Consider the following 21462-nt stretch of genomic DNA (forward strand, 5'->3'; position numbering starts at 1 on the left):
GAGACACCCTGAATATATATATATATATATATATATATATATATATATATATATATATATATATATATATATATATATATATATATATATATATATATACATACATACATAAACATATATACAAACACACACACACACACAATGTTATCTAAGAAGATAAGAAAATCTTGAAATCCTCAAATGGGATCAACAGGTACCTGGAGTTGGATCAGGCAGAGGCATATATTGGCAGAAATAACAGATTCAGATAAATAATTACAAAGAAAAAAAGCTTCCTGCTTGCAACATCATAGTGCAGCCAATGGGGGCTGAGGGTTGCTGATGATTGTGCGTATTACACATGAATGAAAATGAAATACATATAATGCTACCTCATTCGACATAATTTATTACCTTCACTGTGCACTGTCTTCCACACACACTGCCTAAAGAAAGTCTACACCTCCTTTCAAAATTTTCACCTTTTGTTGCCTTATAGCCTGGAATTAAAATGCAGTAAATCAGACTCTTTCCACCTTTATTTGCTCATTGTAACCCAAAACTTCCAAGTGAAAAACAAATACTACAAATTTCAGAAAATTAATTTAAAATATTAAACTGGAATATCTTGGTTGGATAAGTGCCCCCCCCTTTTATAATAACAATTACAAATTAACTCAGGTGTAACAAATCACCTTCAAAATCACACACCAAGTCGATTAGCATACACCTGTGTTAAATTGTAATGATTGTGATTATTTCAGAATAAAATCAGTTGTTCCTATAGATTTCCTCTGCTGGGTAGTGCATTTCACAGCAAAGACTCGACCATGAGCACCAAGGAGCTTTCAAAAGACCACTGGGATAAAGTTGTGGAAAGGCACAGATCAGGGAATGGGTATAAAAATATTTCAAAGGTCTTGAATATCCATTGGAGCACAGCAAGACAATCATTAAGAAGTGGAAGGTGTATGGTACCACCAACACCTTGCCTAGATCAGGCCGTCCCTCCAAACCGTATAACCAAGCAAGGAGACGACTGATCAGAGGCCACCAAGAGGCCAATGACAATTTTGAAAGAGCTACATGCCTTAATGGCAAAGACTGGTCACTGTGTGCATGTGACAACAATATCCCAAGTACTCCAAAAGTCTGGCCTGTATGCAAGAAGGAAGCCATTACTCAAACAAGGACAAATGTGTCCAAGAGCCGCGTCCTAAAGGCAATAACAACTTCTGATATTTCGTCACGTGCCTTGATGGAGCCAATAGCGAGACCAGTCATGGAGGCTCCTGTTAATGACGAGAAAATCATGTATTTACGAAATTACAACACATTAAATGGAATAATCTTTAAATAGTAACGTGAACTTTTCGAAACTTTAAAGGAAATGTCGGAATATATTTAAAAGTTCATGATAGACGCTCTCAAAAGGCACCCCCAATGCGAGGATGTGTACAGGTGTTTAGTATTTAAGGAGATCCGGATCCTGTACATAAAAGAGCCGAGAGAAGAAGAAGAAGAAGAAGAAGAAGAAGAAGAAGAAGAAGAAGAAGAAGAAGAAGAAGAAGAAGAAGAAGAAGAAGAAGAAGAAGAAGAAGAAGAAGAAGAAGAAGAAGAAGAAGAAGAAGAAGAAGAAGAAGAAGAAGAAGAAGAAGAAGAAGAAGAAGAAGAAGAAGAAGAAGAAGAAGAAGAAGAAGAAGAAGAAGAAGAAGAAGAAGAAGAAGAAGAAGAAGAAGAAGAAGAAGAAGAAGAAGAAGAAGAAGAAGAAGAAGAAGAAGAAGAAGAAGAAGAAGAAGAAGAAGAAGAAGAAGAAGAAGAAGAAGAAGAAGAAGAAGAAGAAGAAGAAGAAGAAGAAGAAGAAGAAGAAGAAGAAGAAGAAGAAGAAGAAGAAGAAGAAGAAGAAGAAGAAGAAGAAGAAGAAGAAGAAGAAGAAGAAGAAGAAGAAGAAGAAGAAGAAGAAGAAGAAGAAGAAGAAGAAGAAGAAGAAGAAGAAGAAGAAGAAGAAGAAGCTCTCTTAGAGCCAGCCTTCGCTACGCGAGACGCGGCTAAAAATCCCACCTTGAGTACCATTTCAGAAATGCAAAAAAAAAAAAAAAACACTCCAGAGATTCTGAAGCCATGTGGCAAAATGTTTTGTGGTCTGACGAAACCAAGATGGAACGTTTTGGCTGAAATGCAAAATGTTATGTTTGGCACAAACCCAACACAGCACATCACCCAAAGAACACCATCCCTACTGGGAAGCATGGTGGTGGCAACATCATGTTATGGTGATTTTTCTCATCAGCAGGGACTGGGGCACTTGTCAGGATATATGGGAAAATGGATGGAGCAAAATACAGAATAATCCGAAAAGAAAACCTGCTGCCCTCTGCAAGAAAGCTGAAATTGAGACGGAAGTTCACCTTTCAGCACGACAACGACCCGAAGTACACAGCCAAAGTGACACTGGAGTGGTTAAGGAACACAAACATAAATGTCCTTGTGTGGTCCAGTCAGAGCCCCGACCTAAACCCAATCGAAAATCTGTGGCGTGATTTTAACATTGCTGTCTATCAACACTCCCCAAACAACTTGACCGAGTTTGAACAGTTTTGTACAGAAGAATGAGAAAATATTGCCCAATCAAGGTGTGCAAAGTTGATAGATACCTATCCCAACAGACTCACAGCTGTAATTGCTGTCAAAGGTGCTTCCACCAAGTATTAACTAAGGGGGGTGGACACTTATCCAACCAAGATATTCTAGTTTTGTATTTTTAATTAATTTTCTGTATTTGTGGGTTATGATGTGTAAGTAAAGGTGGAAACAGTCTGATTTAATGCAATTTAACTCCAGGCTATAAGGCAACAAAAGGTGAAAAATTTGAAAGGGGTGGGGGGGGGGGTGTAGACTTTCTATAGGTACTGCATTTCCTGGGATTGAATAGACGAACAAGGAATGTCCAAAGAGATGATATTAATTCAGTTAAGAACAATTAGGAGGAATAATAAAAGAGCAAATAACATGAAGAAGAATTGAAACAAAAGTGAGCGATCAATGAAAGGAGGACAAACTCACCTGGAGTGATTTGCTGCGGAGCATGTGTCTTTGATTGCTAACACCCAACACCACACTCTGCGTGTCATCTACAATATGCGAAAGCCTTGCAGCCCTCTCCATCAACTGAGGGATGTCATGCCTGCACAGGAATCAAAATATTTTGTTCTCCATTAGTTTGATCATTTACATCTCATCTCATTATCATTGATGACTTAAATTGCTCAATTACCTCCACCACCCAAAGGCGGACGTAGATTATGTTTTCACCCATTTGGCTGTTTGTTTGGGAGCAGGATATCTCAACAACAAAAATTGATACACGGATTCAATCAAAATATGGTGGATAGGTTTGGATGTGTGACATGGACAAATTTATTCCATTTTCTTGAAGATCTGGATCCAGATTCAAGAACTCTTTCAGTGGTTCTTCACCATTGAGAGATCGGGCCATAAACGATATAGAGCATGATATCTCAAAAAGTTATAGATATATTTGAATGAAACTTGGTGGACAGCTCGGGTGTGATAAGGAAATGACTCGATTTTGGTGAAGATCCGGATCCGGATACGAGAATTTTAAAATTCATTCTTCACCATTGAGAGATAGAGCCACAAATTATATCTCAAAAAGTTGTCTGCAAATGAAACTTGGAGGATGAGTTTGGTGGGTGACAAGAACAAGCTTATTACAGTCGTGGCCAAAAATATTGGCAACCTTGCACTCTCAAATAACACAATTTTCTCTAAAAAAAAAAAAGTTGAAATTAACAAAATTGTTGGTCTCCACAATTCTTTATTTCATTGTTAATATTACAGAACTTAATATATCCTTTTAAATCAGAGAATAAAAAGAAATGGCATTGAAAAAATTGACACCCTCGACTTAATATTTGGTAGCACAGCCTTTGGACAAAATAACTGCAGTTAAGCGTTTCCTAAAGCAATGAATGAGCTTCCGACACTGCTCTACTGGCAGTTTGGCCCACACTTCTTGTACAAACTTCTCCAGTTCTCCCAGATTTGAAGGGTGCCTTCTCCCAACTGCTGTTTTCAGATCTCCCCACAGGTGTTCAATGGCATTTAGATCTGGACTCATTGCTGGCCACTTCAGAACAGTCCAACGTTTTGTTTTGAATCATTCCTGGGTGTTTTTAGAAGGGTGTTTGGGGTCATTGTCCTGCTACAAGACCCATGACCTTCGACAGAGTCCTAGCTTTCTGACACTGGGTTGAACATTGAGCACCGAAACTCCTTGGTAATTTCATGATGCCATGCACACATTCAAGGCACCCTGTGCCAGAGGCAGCACAGCAACCCCAAAGCATCACTGAACCTCCTCCATGTTTGACTGCAGGGAATGTGTTCTTTTCTTTGTAGGCTTCATTTTGTGTTCTGTAAACATAGAAATGATGTGCTTTACGAAAAAGCTCTAATTTGGTCTCATCTGTCCACAGGACATTCTCCCAGAAGGATTTTGGCTTGTTCAGGTGTGTTTTAGCAAACTCCAGCTGGGCTTTCTTTTGTCTCTCTCTCAACAGTGGGGTCCTGCTGGGTCTCCTACCATAGAACCCCTTTTCATTGAGTTTGAGACAGATGGTGTGAGTTGAAACTGTTGTACCTTGTGTCTGAAGGTCAGCTTGAATCTGTTGGGCAGTTTATCAAGGTGATTTCTCCACCATTCGAACAATCCTTCGCTGTAATCTTCGATCAAGTTTTCTCTTGCGGCCACATCCAGGGAGGTTGGCTGCAGTGCCATGGGCCTTAAACTTTCTGATAACATTGGGTATGGTGGACACAGGATCATCAAGGTCTCTGGAGATGGACTTGTTGCCTTGAGATTGTCCATACTTGGCTACAATCTTGTGTCTGACCTCCTCAGGCAATTCTCTAGTTTTCTTTATTTTCTCCATGCTCATTGTGGGGCACACACCGACACAAAACAGCAGAATGACTTCTTTTCCCTGTTCAAACTGGTTGAACGAGTGATTTTTATATTGCAGACGCCTGCAACTCACCACAGGCGAGTTCTATTCCAAAGTAAAGAAGAAGCACCTGCTTGAAATCAAATTATTTCTCACAACTTCTAAAAGGTGCCAATAATATTGTTGTCCGGGCCATTTTAGGATTTGTGCGGAATAAGCTAAGATTGAGTAAATTACCAGCTTTTTTTTGTTTTGTTCCACTGCAAACCAAAGAAATAAATATGTGGATACCACACAATTGATTAATTTTCACAATTTTCTGGAAAAATGGTGCATTATTTGAAAAAAGTGCAAGGGTGCCAATATTTTTTAGCCATGACTGTACATTTTGGTTAAGATCCGGATGCATCAGTGGAATACAAAACGTAAACTGATCAGTGTTCAGCCTGGCAGAGGTATGCGCTCCACTGAGTGCCGTTCTCATTTGCTCTGGATTTCCTTCTTTCGACTCTACAACATAAAATGGCCTTATTTTACATGTCGTGTAGATACTGGTCCTTTGAACAATCATTTATTCTCATAAGAAAATGTTTTGGCATTCTGACAAATATACAGCCACAGAAAATGATGATCGTTATGAAGATTATTGTTATAACACCAATGTTAGAATGGCAACCCCTCCACTCTCCACGAAGTTGAATGTCAAATTCTGGGCCAAAAGTAATGCCACATTACCATGCACTCTCTCCTGGACGTGAATCCACCCAACAATGTACTTTGTTCACAGATGTTTTGTATAAACATATAATAGGTGATTATGCTACGAGTATTGAGGAGGTGCAACCTTTGGGAAATGGTGTTTCTCACCAAGATATCGCAGAATATTTCCTGTCTGGTCGAGGAAGCTGCATGCACTTCCAGAGAAGCTGGATCCACAATGAGCGGATTTCAGCAGATGGCGCAGCCTATAATAAGGTTTAAAAAAAAGGAACATCGAGAGCTTAACCTGAGACCACAGTTGGGAGAAGAAAAAAACAAAAAAACAAAAAAACAAAACAACAAACTTTGAAAGAAAGCACTAACAGCTCAAAGGATTAGACAAAAATGAGGACAGCTGATCGCAAAATGGTTTAAAAGCAATTTCAATATTTCAGCCCAAAGTAGCTGTCATCATGTCTAATACGGCATCATCTCAAAGAATCCGTTTTTGGTTACCTGGCCATGGTCGCTTCTCTTGGTCATCTGAGAGATCTGCTCCCAAAGAGCTAAGTCATTGCTCTGGATTAGTCTGTTCTGCCATAGATTTTAGGTTTGTCATGCTCATTCTACATATTTCACAACTTCATCTCAGACTCGGAAAGTTTTTGGCCTAACAGGTTTTTTTTTTCATTTCCCCCCAATCACCTCCGACTCCAACTGTTTTCCATCCCCACAATGTGTCCCAATCATCTCTGTACAATTATACAGAACCCTCACTTTAATGCCTTCCTTATACCTTCTGTTTATGGATTTGAGGATCGGATGTCATGGACTAAATAACTCTCAAAATCTGCAGTGAAATCTGAAAATTTAAAGAAATTAGCAAGGTTTCTGTATTTTTGCGAGTGTGTTTCATTAACAATCATCTTAAAAAGATACTTGGGACCACAAAACTTTAATAAAGACATAAACAGAGACACTTTGAAGGACATTCGAGTATTCTAGAATGCTAGAATACGAGAAGCGGCATTTATCTATTCCATGGACCCTATGTTATGTCGGCAAAAAGAGTTTGACCACTCGCTTTGCCAATTTGTGCAAAGCAGAAGAGGAACACGAACTCGTCTCATGAAGAAGATTCTACAACAGTCTTAGCGGCTCCGCCTCGGACTCTGCAACCTCCAATTTAAGAGCTGAACACTGAACAGGCTCCTTCCCACCTAGACCATGGGAGGTGAGGAGGCATCAGTAGAGAACGACAAATCAGAATTGACTGTTGATAGACGTCTACTAGACTGTTCTTCATCATTACTCACTCACTTTGTGTGAATTTCACCTGAAGAGAGCACAACGAAAAGCTTTGTGGTTTTCTTTTTATGATGATATCCTTCAAAATGTCTCAGTTTATGTCTATATTAAAGTTTTGTAGTACCAAGCAACTTTTTAAGATGATTATTAATGAAACACACCCGCAAAAACAGAAACATTGCTAATTTCTTTAAACCTTCTGTTTCATACAAATTTACCAAACCCCCCCCCCCCCCAAAAAAACATTTTCTTTAAGATCTCTTCTCTTCTCTTCTCTTCTCTTCTCTTCTCTTCTCTTCTCTTCTCTTCTTATCAATTTAAACCATTTTAAACAGCAATCTCCTCGCATATTTCTCCCAATCTGATTCCCATTTCACCCCCTCTATCCATCTCTGGATGACTCGTAAACCCGTGCCTCATCCATCATCATGTTCATATCGCGCTGCCTTTATTTGTGCCTCAAGTCATCATTGCCATCCCAATCCTGATATTCGTCTTCGTCTCTCCACCCCTGGAATCCTTAAATCCAACCCTTTTTGTACTGTGTGGAAGTATGATGACAAACTCCCTCACATCAGTACCCTCCACCATGTCATCTTCACACCCGGGTTTCCCTACAATGCTCGGCTTCCTCCGATTATGTGTCCATCCGCCCCATTTCCCTACCCCTCCTTTTCCACCCTGCCTCATTACTTCATTCGCTCCGCCGCTCCCCCTTTGCTTCACCTGCATCCCGCCCCCTCTTCGTTTCCACAGTGTCCTACCACCTCTCCAGCATCCCGCCCCCTCCATGATCACCCCACGTTCCATCTCCATGTCCCCCACACCCTTCCCTCTCCCCATTAGTCCCTGATAGAAAGGGGGATTTAAATAGTCATCCCTGTTAGAAGGTCTAGGTGCTGTTGACAGGAAGGGGAACGTCTTATAACTCCCTATCCCAACTCCATCTTCCTCATATGCAGTGATTTAAACTGTCTTTCATCTGATCATGTGCCTGTGAGAGTCAATATCTTGCTGGCTATTCTCAGAGAACTGCTTCAGTGTCGTAGAGTCTGGAAATTCACCCAGACTGACTGGCAGGGACTGTGAGCTGTCCTCTCATGTCATGACTGCGACTTAATTTCCACCTCTTCTGATATTAAATCTGCCCGGGAATCCTTCCACACAAGCTTGCTTTTTTAAACATTAAAGGCTCCAGTCAAGGAATGTATAGCTCTCACAGACCAGGCCTTAAATGAAATTAAAAACAAAATTGAAGAAATAGAGAAGTGAAGAGAAGGGAAAATAATCCAAGACCTTTTTTAGGAACTGGAAAACGTGCCTTTTGAATAGGGGCAGGTTAGAAGGTATGGGAAAGACAGGAGAAGGTAAATAAATAAACATCATAACGGCTCACCCTTGAGTTGCCAATGACCACACAATTGATCACGTGACGTCATGGTTTTCAAAGTTTTTTGTGGTCTCGCTAATGGTGGAGTTATACAAGCAACCAAGCAAGTTGAGTTTTCAATTCAGAGCAAGGCAATTCGAGCAAGTTGAGTTTTGAGGCAAGATTGAAGAGTTGATATATCAGATTGCTTTGGACTCGACTCTGTGGAGCGAGAACCTCCGCAGATGTGAAAGCAGTACTCCATACAAGGAAGAATAAATCCTTCATATAATTGGAGAAACCTTGTGTCGCAACTTCGTAAATACAGCATCCTTGTACAGAGTACAGCTCTCATATGTGCGGATAATTTAGCTCCACATACAAACTGGACAGAATTGAATCCAAAGTAATCAGACTCATCAACTCTCCCCACCTGACCTCAAAACTATACCGGCTCGAATTCTGCCAGAAAAGTTGGCTCTCTTTCTCTTTTCTACAGCTATTACTTTGGTTTCTGTTCCTGAGAATTTGCTGCTTGCATACTTCTGCCATTAGCGAGACCACGAAATACTCGCCAAGCCATGACATCACATGATTATTGTGTGGCCATTATGTTTGTTTCTTCCTCTCCACTGCCAAATTTTGGAACTCTTTATCTTCTCATGTCTTTCCAAACACACGACGTTCCCTTTTTCAAAAGACAGATTTTTTTTTTTTTAACTTCTCAAAACCTCCTCAACTATTCTCTCTTTCTTCACTTTTCTATCGATGCAGATCTTTTGTTTAAGGTCTGGCCTCAATGAGGACTCAGTCTGTGATTGGAACCTTAAACATTTTTTTTAAAAAATAAAGAAATAAAAAATAAAAATCTTCAGACGACAATAATCTCTGACATCAGAACAGGACTCCCAGTTTCTTCGAGGCAGACTATTTTTACAATGCGAGGTTTCCAAGACAGACTTGATGTTTCAGTAATACCAAGTGTGTTTACTGTATTGAGTGGTAAAATTGAAGGGTCTTCAAAGGACTCCGATTCTGCGACAGGCACAAATGGCATCAGTGCACGTGTCCTGAAAACCTGCTCTGCTCGATAATTGTCTCTGAACCAGTTTCTATCTGCCAACATCACTGCAATACACCTACATGGTGCAACAACAACAATCATCAACTATAAGCCGATTGGCTTGCTTCCAATTATAAGCAAGATCATAGAATCGATCATTGGCAGTTGACATCAAACTGTTCCTTTTCTCCAACGGCCTGATCTCAGATCATCAATTAAGTTTCAGACCCAGTTATTCGACGTTGGTTATGCCGTTTCCACTTTTCCCAACAATTAATGAAATCCCTCAACCTCACACGACATCACGGCAATCTCTCTGGATATATCTCAAGCATTTGATACAGTCCGGCATCCCACATTGATCCCCAAGTTCTCTGCTTTATGGTATCCAAGGTGAACTCCTCTAATGGATCACGAACTTCCTCCACTACCATATTCAGCCTGTATCTCTTAACAGGATCCTCTCACCACCTCTTCCTGTCAAGGCTAGAGTGCCCCAAGGAATTGTCTTGGACACAGTCTTGTTCTTCAACTTCATCAATGATCTTTCTGATTCCCTGGAAAATCTTGCCAAGCTCTTTGCTGATTCTCCCACCCTCTGCTGTATCATTTCATATCTTTCAGAGAGGCAGGCAGCAGCTTCTTCCCTCTCTGCAGACCTTGATAAAATCAGGACCTGGTCCAACACTTGAACTGTCTTTTCACTCTGACAAATCCCACACACTCACCCTATATCTCCAAAAGGACCATCTGGAAAATCCTCCCATCTACTTTCAAAACAAAGTACTTGAAGAGGTTAAGTAAGTTAAACTTTTGGGCCTCACCATCAGCCATGATCTTTTTTAGGCAGACCATATTTCCAAGACCTTCAAAGGCAGCCACGAATGGGCACCCTCAGTTGGTAGGTCTTTCATTGGTCAGTCTGAACTTTTCACAACCTACAAGTCCTTCATTTGCAGATTTATGGAGTACTGCTCTACCCTATTGGCTGTTGCCACTGCCTCACACCTTTTTCTTGATGCCATGGAAAGCAAAGCCCTCAAAATCATTGGAATCTCCCACAATTTGTCAACGACGTCAATGAAGCTACGTGTCTAAGCTTGTTACTTTCACATCGCAGGCAGGTTGGTGGCCTTTCTGTATTCTACCACCTCCTTTTTGGTCTTGCACCCTCTTGACTCCATCTTACCCAGGTTTCTGCAAGGCACACACGGTCTGCCAGTAAGCATCTTTTGTTCAAACCTGAAAATCCAGGTTCACTGCTCACCTCCACTCATATGTTCCTCTTTTCTCTCGCCTGTGGAATCAAATTCCCCAATCTGTTGAGTCTCATTCTTCCCTCCAGGGCTTCAAGACAGCTGTTCACCACTCCCTCAGGTCATCGGGTGTTGCATCATGCTCATGACATCATCTACTCCAAATGACCCCATTCCCAAACACTCCTTTTTAATCCATATTCATGTAAATTTTTCCTCCTCTTTGTTTGTCATTCATCAGTTGGTTTGTTCCTTTTCTGTTTCATTCCTGGCCTTCCCCTTCCTCTTCCTGCTATATTTCATTCAGTTTGTATGTATACAGCTTGTTCATGCCCATGTGTTCTTCTCTCCTTAACAGCTTGATCTCACTCTCACTTCTACTCTACTGTTGGTGTTTCCCACTTTCCATTTTGTTCCCTTGCATTCTGTTCTAGAGCCTCAATAATGTTTGCCAAAAATATTGTAAAAAACTGTTATCGATCAAAATTTATTAATTTAAGACTATTCGAGCAAAAACAGATCAAATGCTCTTACCACTGATCTACAGTCAAAGCTAATATGGCTAACAGGGAATATCTGGTGAATGGAGGCACTGTTGCAATCACTCACCAGCTGTAGGATCTTTCCATGTTCAAGGACAATTTCAAACACGTTCTCTCGAGAAACGGAGTTCAACTCACGAACCCCTTGAACCTGAATCAAAAGAAAACATTATCAGCACAATTTCATCAAACTCTCCAACAAAATTATGCAACAATGGTAATACTTATAATAATATTAACAAGGAGTTACCTTATAACAAAGACAATAAGGCTGAAGGCGCTATCGTGAAGCAATTAGTAGCACACGATGGATCATTTTCACTGGCATACAAAGACGATGACCTTTAATGGTTGACTTTGAAATTACAAAAATGTCAGCAATTTTATAGCAGGAGCGATAAGAGCACTATTAAACAATCGGAATACTAATGTACATCTACTTTTGACCTAACAAGCTAACCCTAATTTGAAAAGGACAAAATAAAAGGATTTAGACCTTCAGCAAAAGAATAATTACAACGCTGCTCAATGCATCCTGTAATTCTCCATTGGAGGCTCGTGATACAGGAGTTTCGTGAGTCTGCTGAGCTGATGAGTAAAATATGAAAGGGTGGTCAACCAAACAGTACATCCACAGGTGAGATTGCCTATAATCACGTGTTCAAAGAAAACCTTCTTGTGTTTGAAAAGTACCATATAATTTTAATTGTTTTTTTGTTTTTCAGGTGTGACAGCAGATTTAACATTTAATGCTGAAGGAGAGCTTACTCTATGATGCAACAACCCAGTGAGCGAAGCACCAAGGCGGTATCAAAGTTTGGAGAATCCATATTCGTGCAAGTTATGAAAACAGCCATGCAGTAAACACACGAGCAACAACCTCTCTGATGAAAATGAAACTCAGACATTCTTCTCGAGAATTTGTCATTTATTAAATACAGTGCCTTTACAAAGTGTTCACATACCGCTCAACTATTATCACATTTTGTTGTGTTATAGCCTGAATTTAAAATGGATTCAATTTAAAAAAAATTGTCACCAATCAACACAAAATACCCCACAATGACAAAGTGAAAACATGTTTTTATAAATTTTCACAAATCAATTAAAAATGAAGAGCTGAAATGTATTGCATCAATAAGTATTCAACCACTTTGCTACGACATTCCAAATTCAGCTCGGGTATGTCCAATTCCCTTTGATCATCCTAGAGATGTCTCAAAAACTTGATTGGAGTTCACCTCTAGCTAATTCAATTGATTGGACATGATTTAGAAATAAACACACCTTTCTATGTAAAGTACAACACTTCACGGTGCATGTCAGAGCAGAAACTCCATCATGAAGTCCAAAGAACTGTCCGTAGAACTCCGACATATAATTGAGAGTAGGTATAGCTCTGGGGAAGGGTATAAAACAATTTCTAGAGTGTTGAAAGTTCCCAAGAGCACAGTGAGCTCCATCATTAGGAAATGGAAAGAATATGGACCTACCCAAACTCTTCCGAGAGCTGGCCGTCCGACCAAACTAAGGGAGGCGACCAAGAACCAAATAACCACTTTTACAGAACTACGAAGTTTCTTGACCGAGATATAGAGAACAGTCTCTTTCGCACTTCACAAATCGAGGCTGGATGGGAGAGTGGCCAGACGGAAGTCACTCCTGAGAAAAAGGCACATGACAACACATCTGGAGTTTGGAAAAAGGCACATAAGAGACTCTGGGAGCACGGGACAAAAGATTTTGTGGTCTGATGAGATGAAAATTGAGCTCGTTGGCCTACATCTGGTGGAAATGGAGCACACCACATCACTCATCTAACACCATCCCGCCCATGAAGCATGGTGGTGGCAGCATCATGCTGTGGGGATATTTTTCAATGGCAGGGACTGGAAGACTTGCAAGGAGAGAGGGAACAATGAATGGAGCCAAATACAGGCAAATCCTTGAGGAGAACCTGCTTCAGAGTGCAAAAGTCTTTAGACTGTGATGAAGATTTACATTACAACAGGATAATGACTCAAAGCACACAGCCAAAGCAACACTGGAATGGTTTCAAAACAAGATTGTGAAAGTCCTTGAGAGGCGCAACCATAACAAGATTGTGAAAGTGGCCCAACCAAAGGCCACATTTGAATCCCATTGAGAATCTGTGGAAAGACTTGAAGATTGCTGTTCACTGATGCTCCCTATACAACATGACAGAGCTTGAGAAAATCTGCAAGGAAGAATGGGAGAAAATCCCCAAATCCAGATGTGCAAAGCTGATACAGACGTACCCAAGAAGACTCCAAGCTGTAATCACTGCCTAAAGTGCTTCTACAAAGTATTGACTCTGGGGTTGAATACTTATTGATGAAAGACATTTCAGAATTTAGTTTTTAATTAATTTGTAAAAATTTCTAAAAACATGTTTTCACTTTGTCATTATGGGGTATTTTGGGTATAACCAGTGACAAATAATAATAATAATAATAATAATAATAATAATAATAATAATAAATTTGATCCTGTGTAACTTCAGGCTGGAACACAACAAAATGGGAACAACAGCTCAAGTGAGCACAATATACGCCCGAACAAGAAGGTATATACAGAATTGTGCGATGACACGGAAAACAGCATCCTGATTGCCATGGCAACCACTTTAGATGACAAACGCATGTCGCGACACACCGTCTCCACAGTCTGAACCTATGTAGCAAATATGAAACGTGAAAGTTGAAAACTGGGAGTTAGAGTGCGGACAGGAACGGACGGAGACATACAGACAGATGGACGGACGGATGACCGGTATCACATAATACGCCCTGATATATATCGGGCGTATAAAAAAAGGCAAGGGGTGTGAATACTTTCTAAAGGCACTATAACTCTGAGTTGCTTAATTGTTGCTGTGTGTTTTTCATGCAGAGGTTTTTGGAAGTTACATTGACCTGTAGAGCACTCTGCAGTGGTACCTCCTGTGTTATTGGGAATGGAATGAAATAGGTGTGCTCGTGTGTTTTTTTTAAATCATGGCCAGTACAAATCAGAGGGGGGTGGAAAATCATCACAACTGGAAAGGGGTGTGCATTCACTTTTGGTGGAGTTCTACAGTTGGGGTTTGACTAATTCAGAATAGGACCCGACTATAAACTGCCTTCCTGGGAACTTCATGAGGAGCACTTTGCATCATGTGTCAGATTACACTTCCATTTGTGACGTTTTGACTTTCCTGTTCTACCAGTGAGGTAGGTAAGCTCAGAACATTTCTGGGATTGCTGGGGGATGAGCATGAAATCATCACCAGGGCAGAATTTTATATGTCTCACTGGAGAAATGCAGCACGAGTGCAATTAGCAAATGAGGAGAGGCAAATATTTTTATTATCCTTTCACATATATTAAGGTGTTAATGAAGATTAAGCAACAAGTTCAAAGGTTTCTCAATGTAACTTCCAGATTTCTGCATGTCACCGAGGTTCCGTGAACAATCATGGTCATTACTCTGTGCTGTTGTGCAACAGGATTGGATGGCCACAATAAACTACATACATCAGAGCTCACTACTACTATATTACTACTCTACGGCCCCATTATGAATCCCACCTTATTGTAGGGTTGGCCAGGGAATGGTTTTAGCCCAAGGCATCCAAAAATTGTCTTCTCGGGCCTGATATTTGACTGGAGCCGATTTGGGCCTGAATTTGTAATTCTTTCGTTGTACCGGACATAAGTCATCTATTCTTCATGAAAGACACCTGAGGATATCTAAAGGCCCGGTCACACCTTGACGTTTTAGCCAGCGATGGCAACGTATTAAAATGTATGTAAAACGCTGGCTTACGTTGAACTTTTGATGTTTTTTTTTTTAAGATTCGGACGTATTCATAACGAGTTGGTCGTATGCATAACATATTAGTAATGGACACAGAACGTTTCGTTGTGTTATAGATAACTTATACCAACGAATGCTGAACCTGTTGTTGGCCTACACAACCGATGCCCAACGATAGTCTAACTTCGGCATAGCGCGTTGCACGCATCGCCGACGATGTCGTGACGTAGCCTATTAAAAGGCTGACGCACAACGATTCGAATCATAACTGCCGTAGAAATGGAAGTGACAACATCGTGGTCACACCTTGGCGATCTTGCCAGCGTATGCCGACCTAAGAAAAATGTGTCTAAAACGTTGGGGGCACGTCAAATACGGTATGAGTAAGTTTGGTATACGTGAGTACAACGCTAAAGTACGCTATCATACGTCGTAGTAAGTAGAGTACGTCAATAAATTTTAAACATGTTCAAAATTTTACGACGTACTCGGCGTATGACACACGTTCCGCATGCGATGGGGATAAGTTTTACACACGATATGTGGACGCTTACACACGTCCACAAACGCTACTTATAAGCTGCTCATAAGTCGAAACACGTCGCGGTAATGTCTTTTTTACGCGAAACTTATTTCTAACTTATGTTTGACGTGCTTTGAACCAATTCTTTACGTAGTCCCAACACACATCGACGTATGTAGACGTATTCCAATGACGTCTTCCGGTCGACAAAAAAAAATGAATGCGTTTCTAGCTTACAACTGCCATATAAAGACGTGTTCCCAGCGGTTTTGGGAATTGGTATGTAAAAATGCTGCTCATAAAAGGGGAACCCAACAGTGTTTTCGAGTTCCTTTTTGAGTCGATGTCCATGTCAGCAGTAACAGTATCAGTATCAGTATTAGTATCAGTATTAGTATTAGTAGTAGTTTGTTCATGTTGGCAGTAGTAGGTGAGTGTGAGGGGGAGGGTGTGGGTTATGATGGATCGTCCTTGCGTCCGCGTGTCCACGGGTTGGTTCATAGGCTGCCACTCAACGATTTAAATGGCTGCATCTCCACTATTGAAAGTAGACGCTTGCGCTCAACAATTGGATTTTTTTTACACTCAACGACTTTTAAACGGTACCACTCAGCTAGTTTCATTGTTTACAATGAACGATTTAAATTGCTGTCACTCGCCTTTGTTTTTTGACGCTGGGGTTTGGAAATTTTAATCGTTTCTATTGAACGTGCTAAATCGCTCAAACTCCACTATTGAAAGTCGATGCTTGCGCTCAACAATTGGATTTTTTTACACTCAACGACTTTTAAACGGTACCACTCTGCTATTTTCATTGTTTACAATGAACGATTTAAATTGCTGTCACTCGCCTTTGTTTTTTGACGCTGGGGCTTGGAAATTTGAAGCGTTTCTTCTGAACGTGTTAAAACGCTCAAACTCGACTATTTTAAATAGACGATGCCGATGGACAATTGGAATCATAGCCAAGCTAGACATCGAAGTGTGAACATCCTCGTCATACCGAAGAAAAGTTTGAAGAATGCTGCAAATAAGTGTCCTGGCCGTGGCCATGGACGCTGACGCAAGGACGATCCATTATACCGACGTCTTTCAGCCTATGAGTAACTTAAAAGTAACGTCTGTCGATGTGTGGCAACGATCGCGTAACGTGCCAACAACACGTTAATCATAGGTTAGAAATAAGTTTCGGGTACGCTAAACATTACCTCGGCGTGTCTCAACTTATGATTAACTTACAAGTAGCATGTGTTGACGTCTGTCAACGATCGCAGACCATGCATACAACTTGTGGCCAGCGTAGCGGAACGTGTGAGTCATACGCCGGCATACGTCGTGAAATTTCAAGCATGAAAAAATTTTAGGACAACCGAAAAGTACAACGTTTAAAGCCAGCGTACAACGACGTATGGCAGTGTTTTTCAGCGTGCTCTCAATGTTATCAAAAACTTACCCATAACGTATTCAACGTGTGCCAGCGTTTTAGAAAAAAAATTCAAAAATCGGCATACGTTGGCTAAAACGTCAAGGTGTGACCGGGCCTTAACATCCACCAACTATTACTAGCAGATGGGACATTATGATGCAACATTATACCTCCGAAGAACCAATTTGAAGGACTATAGTTTGTGCCAGGAATTAAGCCCAAACGAGACAGCTCAAAGGTAACTGCACTCAACTACACCATCGCGTTAGACTTTACACCTCAAGGATGTGAGAAGACATTTTAATCAAGACTGATACTTTGTTAATGCCTTGGTTCAACTCCATGCACGATCACACCTGACTATAATTGGCAAGTGGTACCATGACTGCATCGGAGAAACAATACTGTCATGAAATTCCAGCTTCTGTTTGGGTCAAACATCGAAACCACGTCACCAATTCATTCGAACTCTAACTGATGTATGACCTTGCGTCCTCTTCATCATATAGTTCTTGTCATTAAATAAATGACATGGCATTATGTTGGCTTCTTAAACCTTAAGACATTAATAAAACAAAAAGAAGGAGCTAGCTAGTTGAGTCAAGAGCAGGGGTATCAAAAACAATCTCAAAGTCAAGTGACATGGGTTGGCTTGCAGGCCCTAATGCTAACCGTCAGCACACTCGATAATGGCTTACCTCATGGATGTTAATCTTGCCACGAGGCTGCAAAAGGGAAATAAAAAGGAAATTAAAGAGCACGATGACGAATTCAAAGTCTATTTTGGCTTACTCCGTGCCAGACTGTGAGCTCAGAGAGGCCTCGTTCAAAATTACAAATCCAAGCTTCTTACTTGACTCGACCACCGGTGATGAATCACCAGCTACAATCACCCACAATCGGCACACCTATTGTTATGTACACCATCAATTCACAAAAAAAAAAAAACTGGGAAGCATTACAGGCCATGATATTCTCTTTTCCTATACAGTCAAAGGCTACATGTTGAAATGCTCGGCATTATAAAACATAAAAGCACAATCGCAAACAATTCTCTTGATGCAACATCCCAAATTAAATCATCGACTGCAAACTTGTCTGGGTTGCCTTGTTTGTCGTTTGTCATTCACGCATGAGCACATTAGCTCTTGATGCCGAGATCCCCAGGTTCAAATCCCATACGAGTTGTCGAGGTCTTCATCGTCTAGTCATGTCCATGACATGTCAAAGGCACATTGGCGTCTCCTAATGCTTTCATCCTGCATGTATGTGTACAAGCTCTTTCATGAGTCTCACACTGTCAATAATATTGTCAGCAGGCCTATTTTCATGATGCACAGACTGGCTGAGGTGTACCATGATACAATTAGAGACGATCCGTTATATGCAGTCGATATTCAATTGCATCAGGAAGCACATCAACAGCAATGGACGCAGGTGACATTTCAAATATATATATATATATATATATATATATATATATATATATATATATATATATATATATATATATATATATATATATATATATATATATTTATATATATATCATGACTTCGCCCAGTAAATACTGATATAATTAAGTGTTGGCAAGGGAGATATATGAATCAGAGTGCATGTTTTGGTATTTACAATGCAACCTTCAAATCAAACATACTGGCTAGCTTTTTGGATTTCTCTCCACTACCCACCGCACTGCTGATTCACACATTTCATTATAATCAACAAAAAGAGCCTTCCACATATTATAGACGAATAAAAGATGGATTTTATAACCAATCGTCTTGACTTGTCCCATATTTTACCCCTTGCATATCCTCTCCTACCCATCCGCCCACCCTGCCCTTGTACATTCTCCTTACTTTCCTTTCTACTGCCAAAACTCCTTTTCCTTTTATCCCCCACCCCCTGCCCCAACCACCTTCTCTCCTCCAAACTCCCTACTCTACATTTGATTTATTCAATTTGCGAAATGCCCACAACTGGCTGAACAGCTTGGTTTCTCAGTGGGAAAAGCCATGTTGCATTGCTCTCACTGCTATGGGTTTCATTCCCAGGGCTGCCCCATGGAAAATGTCCACCTACCTGGGATTGAGTGTTGACCTGCAAAGGACTACTTGTAGCCCAAAAGTATTTGTATACGTTTTTGGTACCCCGATGCTCCACATGTTGAGGTCGTGGAGAGAGTCACTTACCTCGGCAGTGATATTCATGTCTCTGCTGGCTGTGAGTCAGAAGTCAATAGACGTCTGGGTCGGGCCTGGGGAGTCATGGATTCACTGGATAATGGGGTGTGGCACAGCCGGTACCTGTGCGGGAGGACGAAAGTCTGAGTCTTCAGGTCCTTGGTGCTTCCAGTCTTGCTCTATGGATCTGAGACTTGGACTCTGACCAAGGATCTGAGACGGAGACTTAATTCCTTTGGTACCAGGTTTCTTCGGAGAATCCTTGGCTATCGCTGGTTGGACTTTGTGTTCAACGAGCGGTTGCTGAGAGAGACTCGGATGTGATTTGTTACCCACATGGTCCGTGAGCATCAGCTGCGGCTGTATGGACATGTGGCTCATTTTCCTGATGCTGATCCTGCTCACCAGATTCTCTCAGCGAGGGAGTCTCATGAGTGGAGGAGGCCAATGGGCCGACCACATGCCTTGTGGTTGCAGAAGGTTGATCGACATCTCAAGGAGATTTTGATGGGCCAGGCATCTGCCTGGGGGATGGCCACATGGAGGCCCCTGGAGTACCGGCGGAAAGTGGATGCAGCGACACACTGCTCTGGCGAATGCTCCCATACCTGACCTGACCTGATGGTCTGTCAGGGTATGGGCTCAACCAAAGCACACCCCCAGCAACCCTCCCTTCTCCTCCCCCCAACCTCACACCACCACTACATTACCTACATCATGTAATTCTGGTGTGTATGAAATGTGCAGACTCACTCTTCTCCCCCTTCGCCCCCCTCCAAAATAATCACCACAATTGAGGTAAACAGATTGGTGAGAAATGAAGCCAAACATGAGCTCACTGATATTGAATGAAATGAAGAAGAATGCATGAAAAAAACCAGCTCGCATTGCCTTTCATTACAAAGCATTGAAAGGGGATCATCAGGTGCAGTTTGAGCCCCAAAAACAATGCTCTTCTCCCACCCTTTTCCTGCTTGTGCTGAATCAAATAAATGTACACAACAGTTCAAACAGCTTTTTCTTCAACTTCAACATTGAAAACGCTTAGGACCCTTAACATCGTATCAACCGTGAATGGTGGTGACATCACAACAGACGTAGAATCAGATAAAAAGCTATGTCATTTGGAGACTCCCTTTTGGCACACAAAGAAACTTAACAATGCCCTAAAGCTGGATCATCAGGTGCAATTGCTGTGTCGGTTCTCATGAAGTCAAAGGCAGTGGGATTTAGCTCCACATATACGTTTGTGCTGTTGTCCTTTAAAAAAAAAGAAAAATCAATTTGGATTTCGTTCATGCAGAGGAACACTGAAAGATTCCATTCAAAATGGGTTAATAGTGACGGTTCAATCGGACAATGGGAATTCGATGCCAAACGTGGGATTTGCAGTTTCAGATCATTAGTGTAGCCAGGCCGTCATTCATCAAAATGAAACGGTTCATAAACTTTTGTGGTCGCTGCACGGTTTGTGTGTCATCACCTCCTCCAGCACTCTCGACTGACGAGTGCTTCAAGATACACCTGTTTTGATGATGTTAAATAATGTGCAGAGTGTGCGCAGATGTTTTTGATGGTGGACTTAACGTCTCTGCTTGAAGCCACCGAAGAAGGCTCAGTGTGGAGCAAGGCCACCATTGCATTAATGTAGAATAGAGCTAGGCCTCACAAGTCACACATGGCTGGGACGCAAACATGGGATTTTCTCATATATTTCTTGGTTATTATTTTTTTTCCAGCTTTTTAAAAACGTCACAGCTGTCCTTTTGATTGATTAGTGGACACAATCCGCTTGCATTAGATAGATTGCGTAAGTGTTGTTGCTGAGCCTCGAGGGACTCCTGATTGATGCCAGTTACATTCGATTTGATTGTGCAATATTTCATTCACTGCAGGCCATGAGTGGATGGGAACGAATTTCAGGGGGAATAGTAATTCAAATAATTCAGGCATCGAGACGATAGACTTCACCAGGAAGATTTGTTCTTCATTCTTCACTGGCTTTGTTAACTGTGTGATTGATATATATATATATATATATATATATATATATATATATATATATATATATATATATATATATATATATATATATATATATATATATATATATATATCGGTTCTGTTCTTGTGTATGGCAGATTTGGCTGCCGGGTCGCTATCAATTCTTGGAGCACGGCTTTGCCACTGATGCTATGCCCCTCTACCAGTACAGTGGAACTCATTTCACCAACCTCGGAAGGATGACAGACCAAGTCGACCCCATCTGGTGTAAATTTAGCAGCCAACGGGGCTCAAGCTCAGGACCCAAGGATCTCAAGCCAG

At 41.0% G+C, this 21462-nt stretch overlaps 1 protein-coding gene across 1 annotated transcript in view; it reads right to left on the bottom strand.

The window, feature by feature from the left end:
* LOC147022173 (uncharacterized) overlaps window positions 1-21462 on the bottom strand; it is a 52414-nt gene that overhangs the window by 24127 nt on the left and 6825 nt on the right. The window contains exons 3-6 of the mRNA XM_085892828.1: window positions 17650-17676; window positions 11251-11334; window positions 5814-5911; window positions 3043-3163 (exon numbers count right to left, since the gene is read on the bottom strand). Coding sequence (XP_085748954.1) covers window positions 3043-3163; window positions 5814-5911; window positions 11251-11334; window positions 17650-17676 — 330 coding nt within the window. The remainder of the gene's footprint in view (window positions 1-3042; window positions 3164-5813; window positions 5912-11250; window positions 11335-17649; window positions 17677-21462) is intronic.

This window comes from Eptatretus burgeri, chromosome 8 (assembly GCF_056783735.1).
Source record: "Eptatretus burgeri isolate ZD-2024b chromosome 8, Ebu_testis_v1, whole genome shotgun sequence".
NCBI classification, from domain to species: Eukaryota; Metazoa; Chordata; class Myxini; order Myxiniformes; family Myxinidae; genus Eptatretus; species Eptatretus burgeri.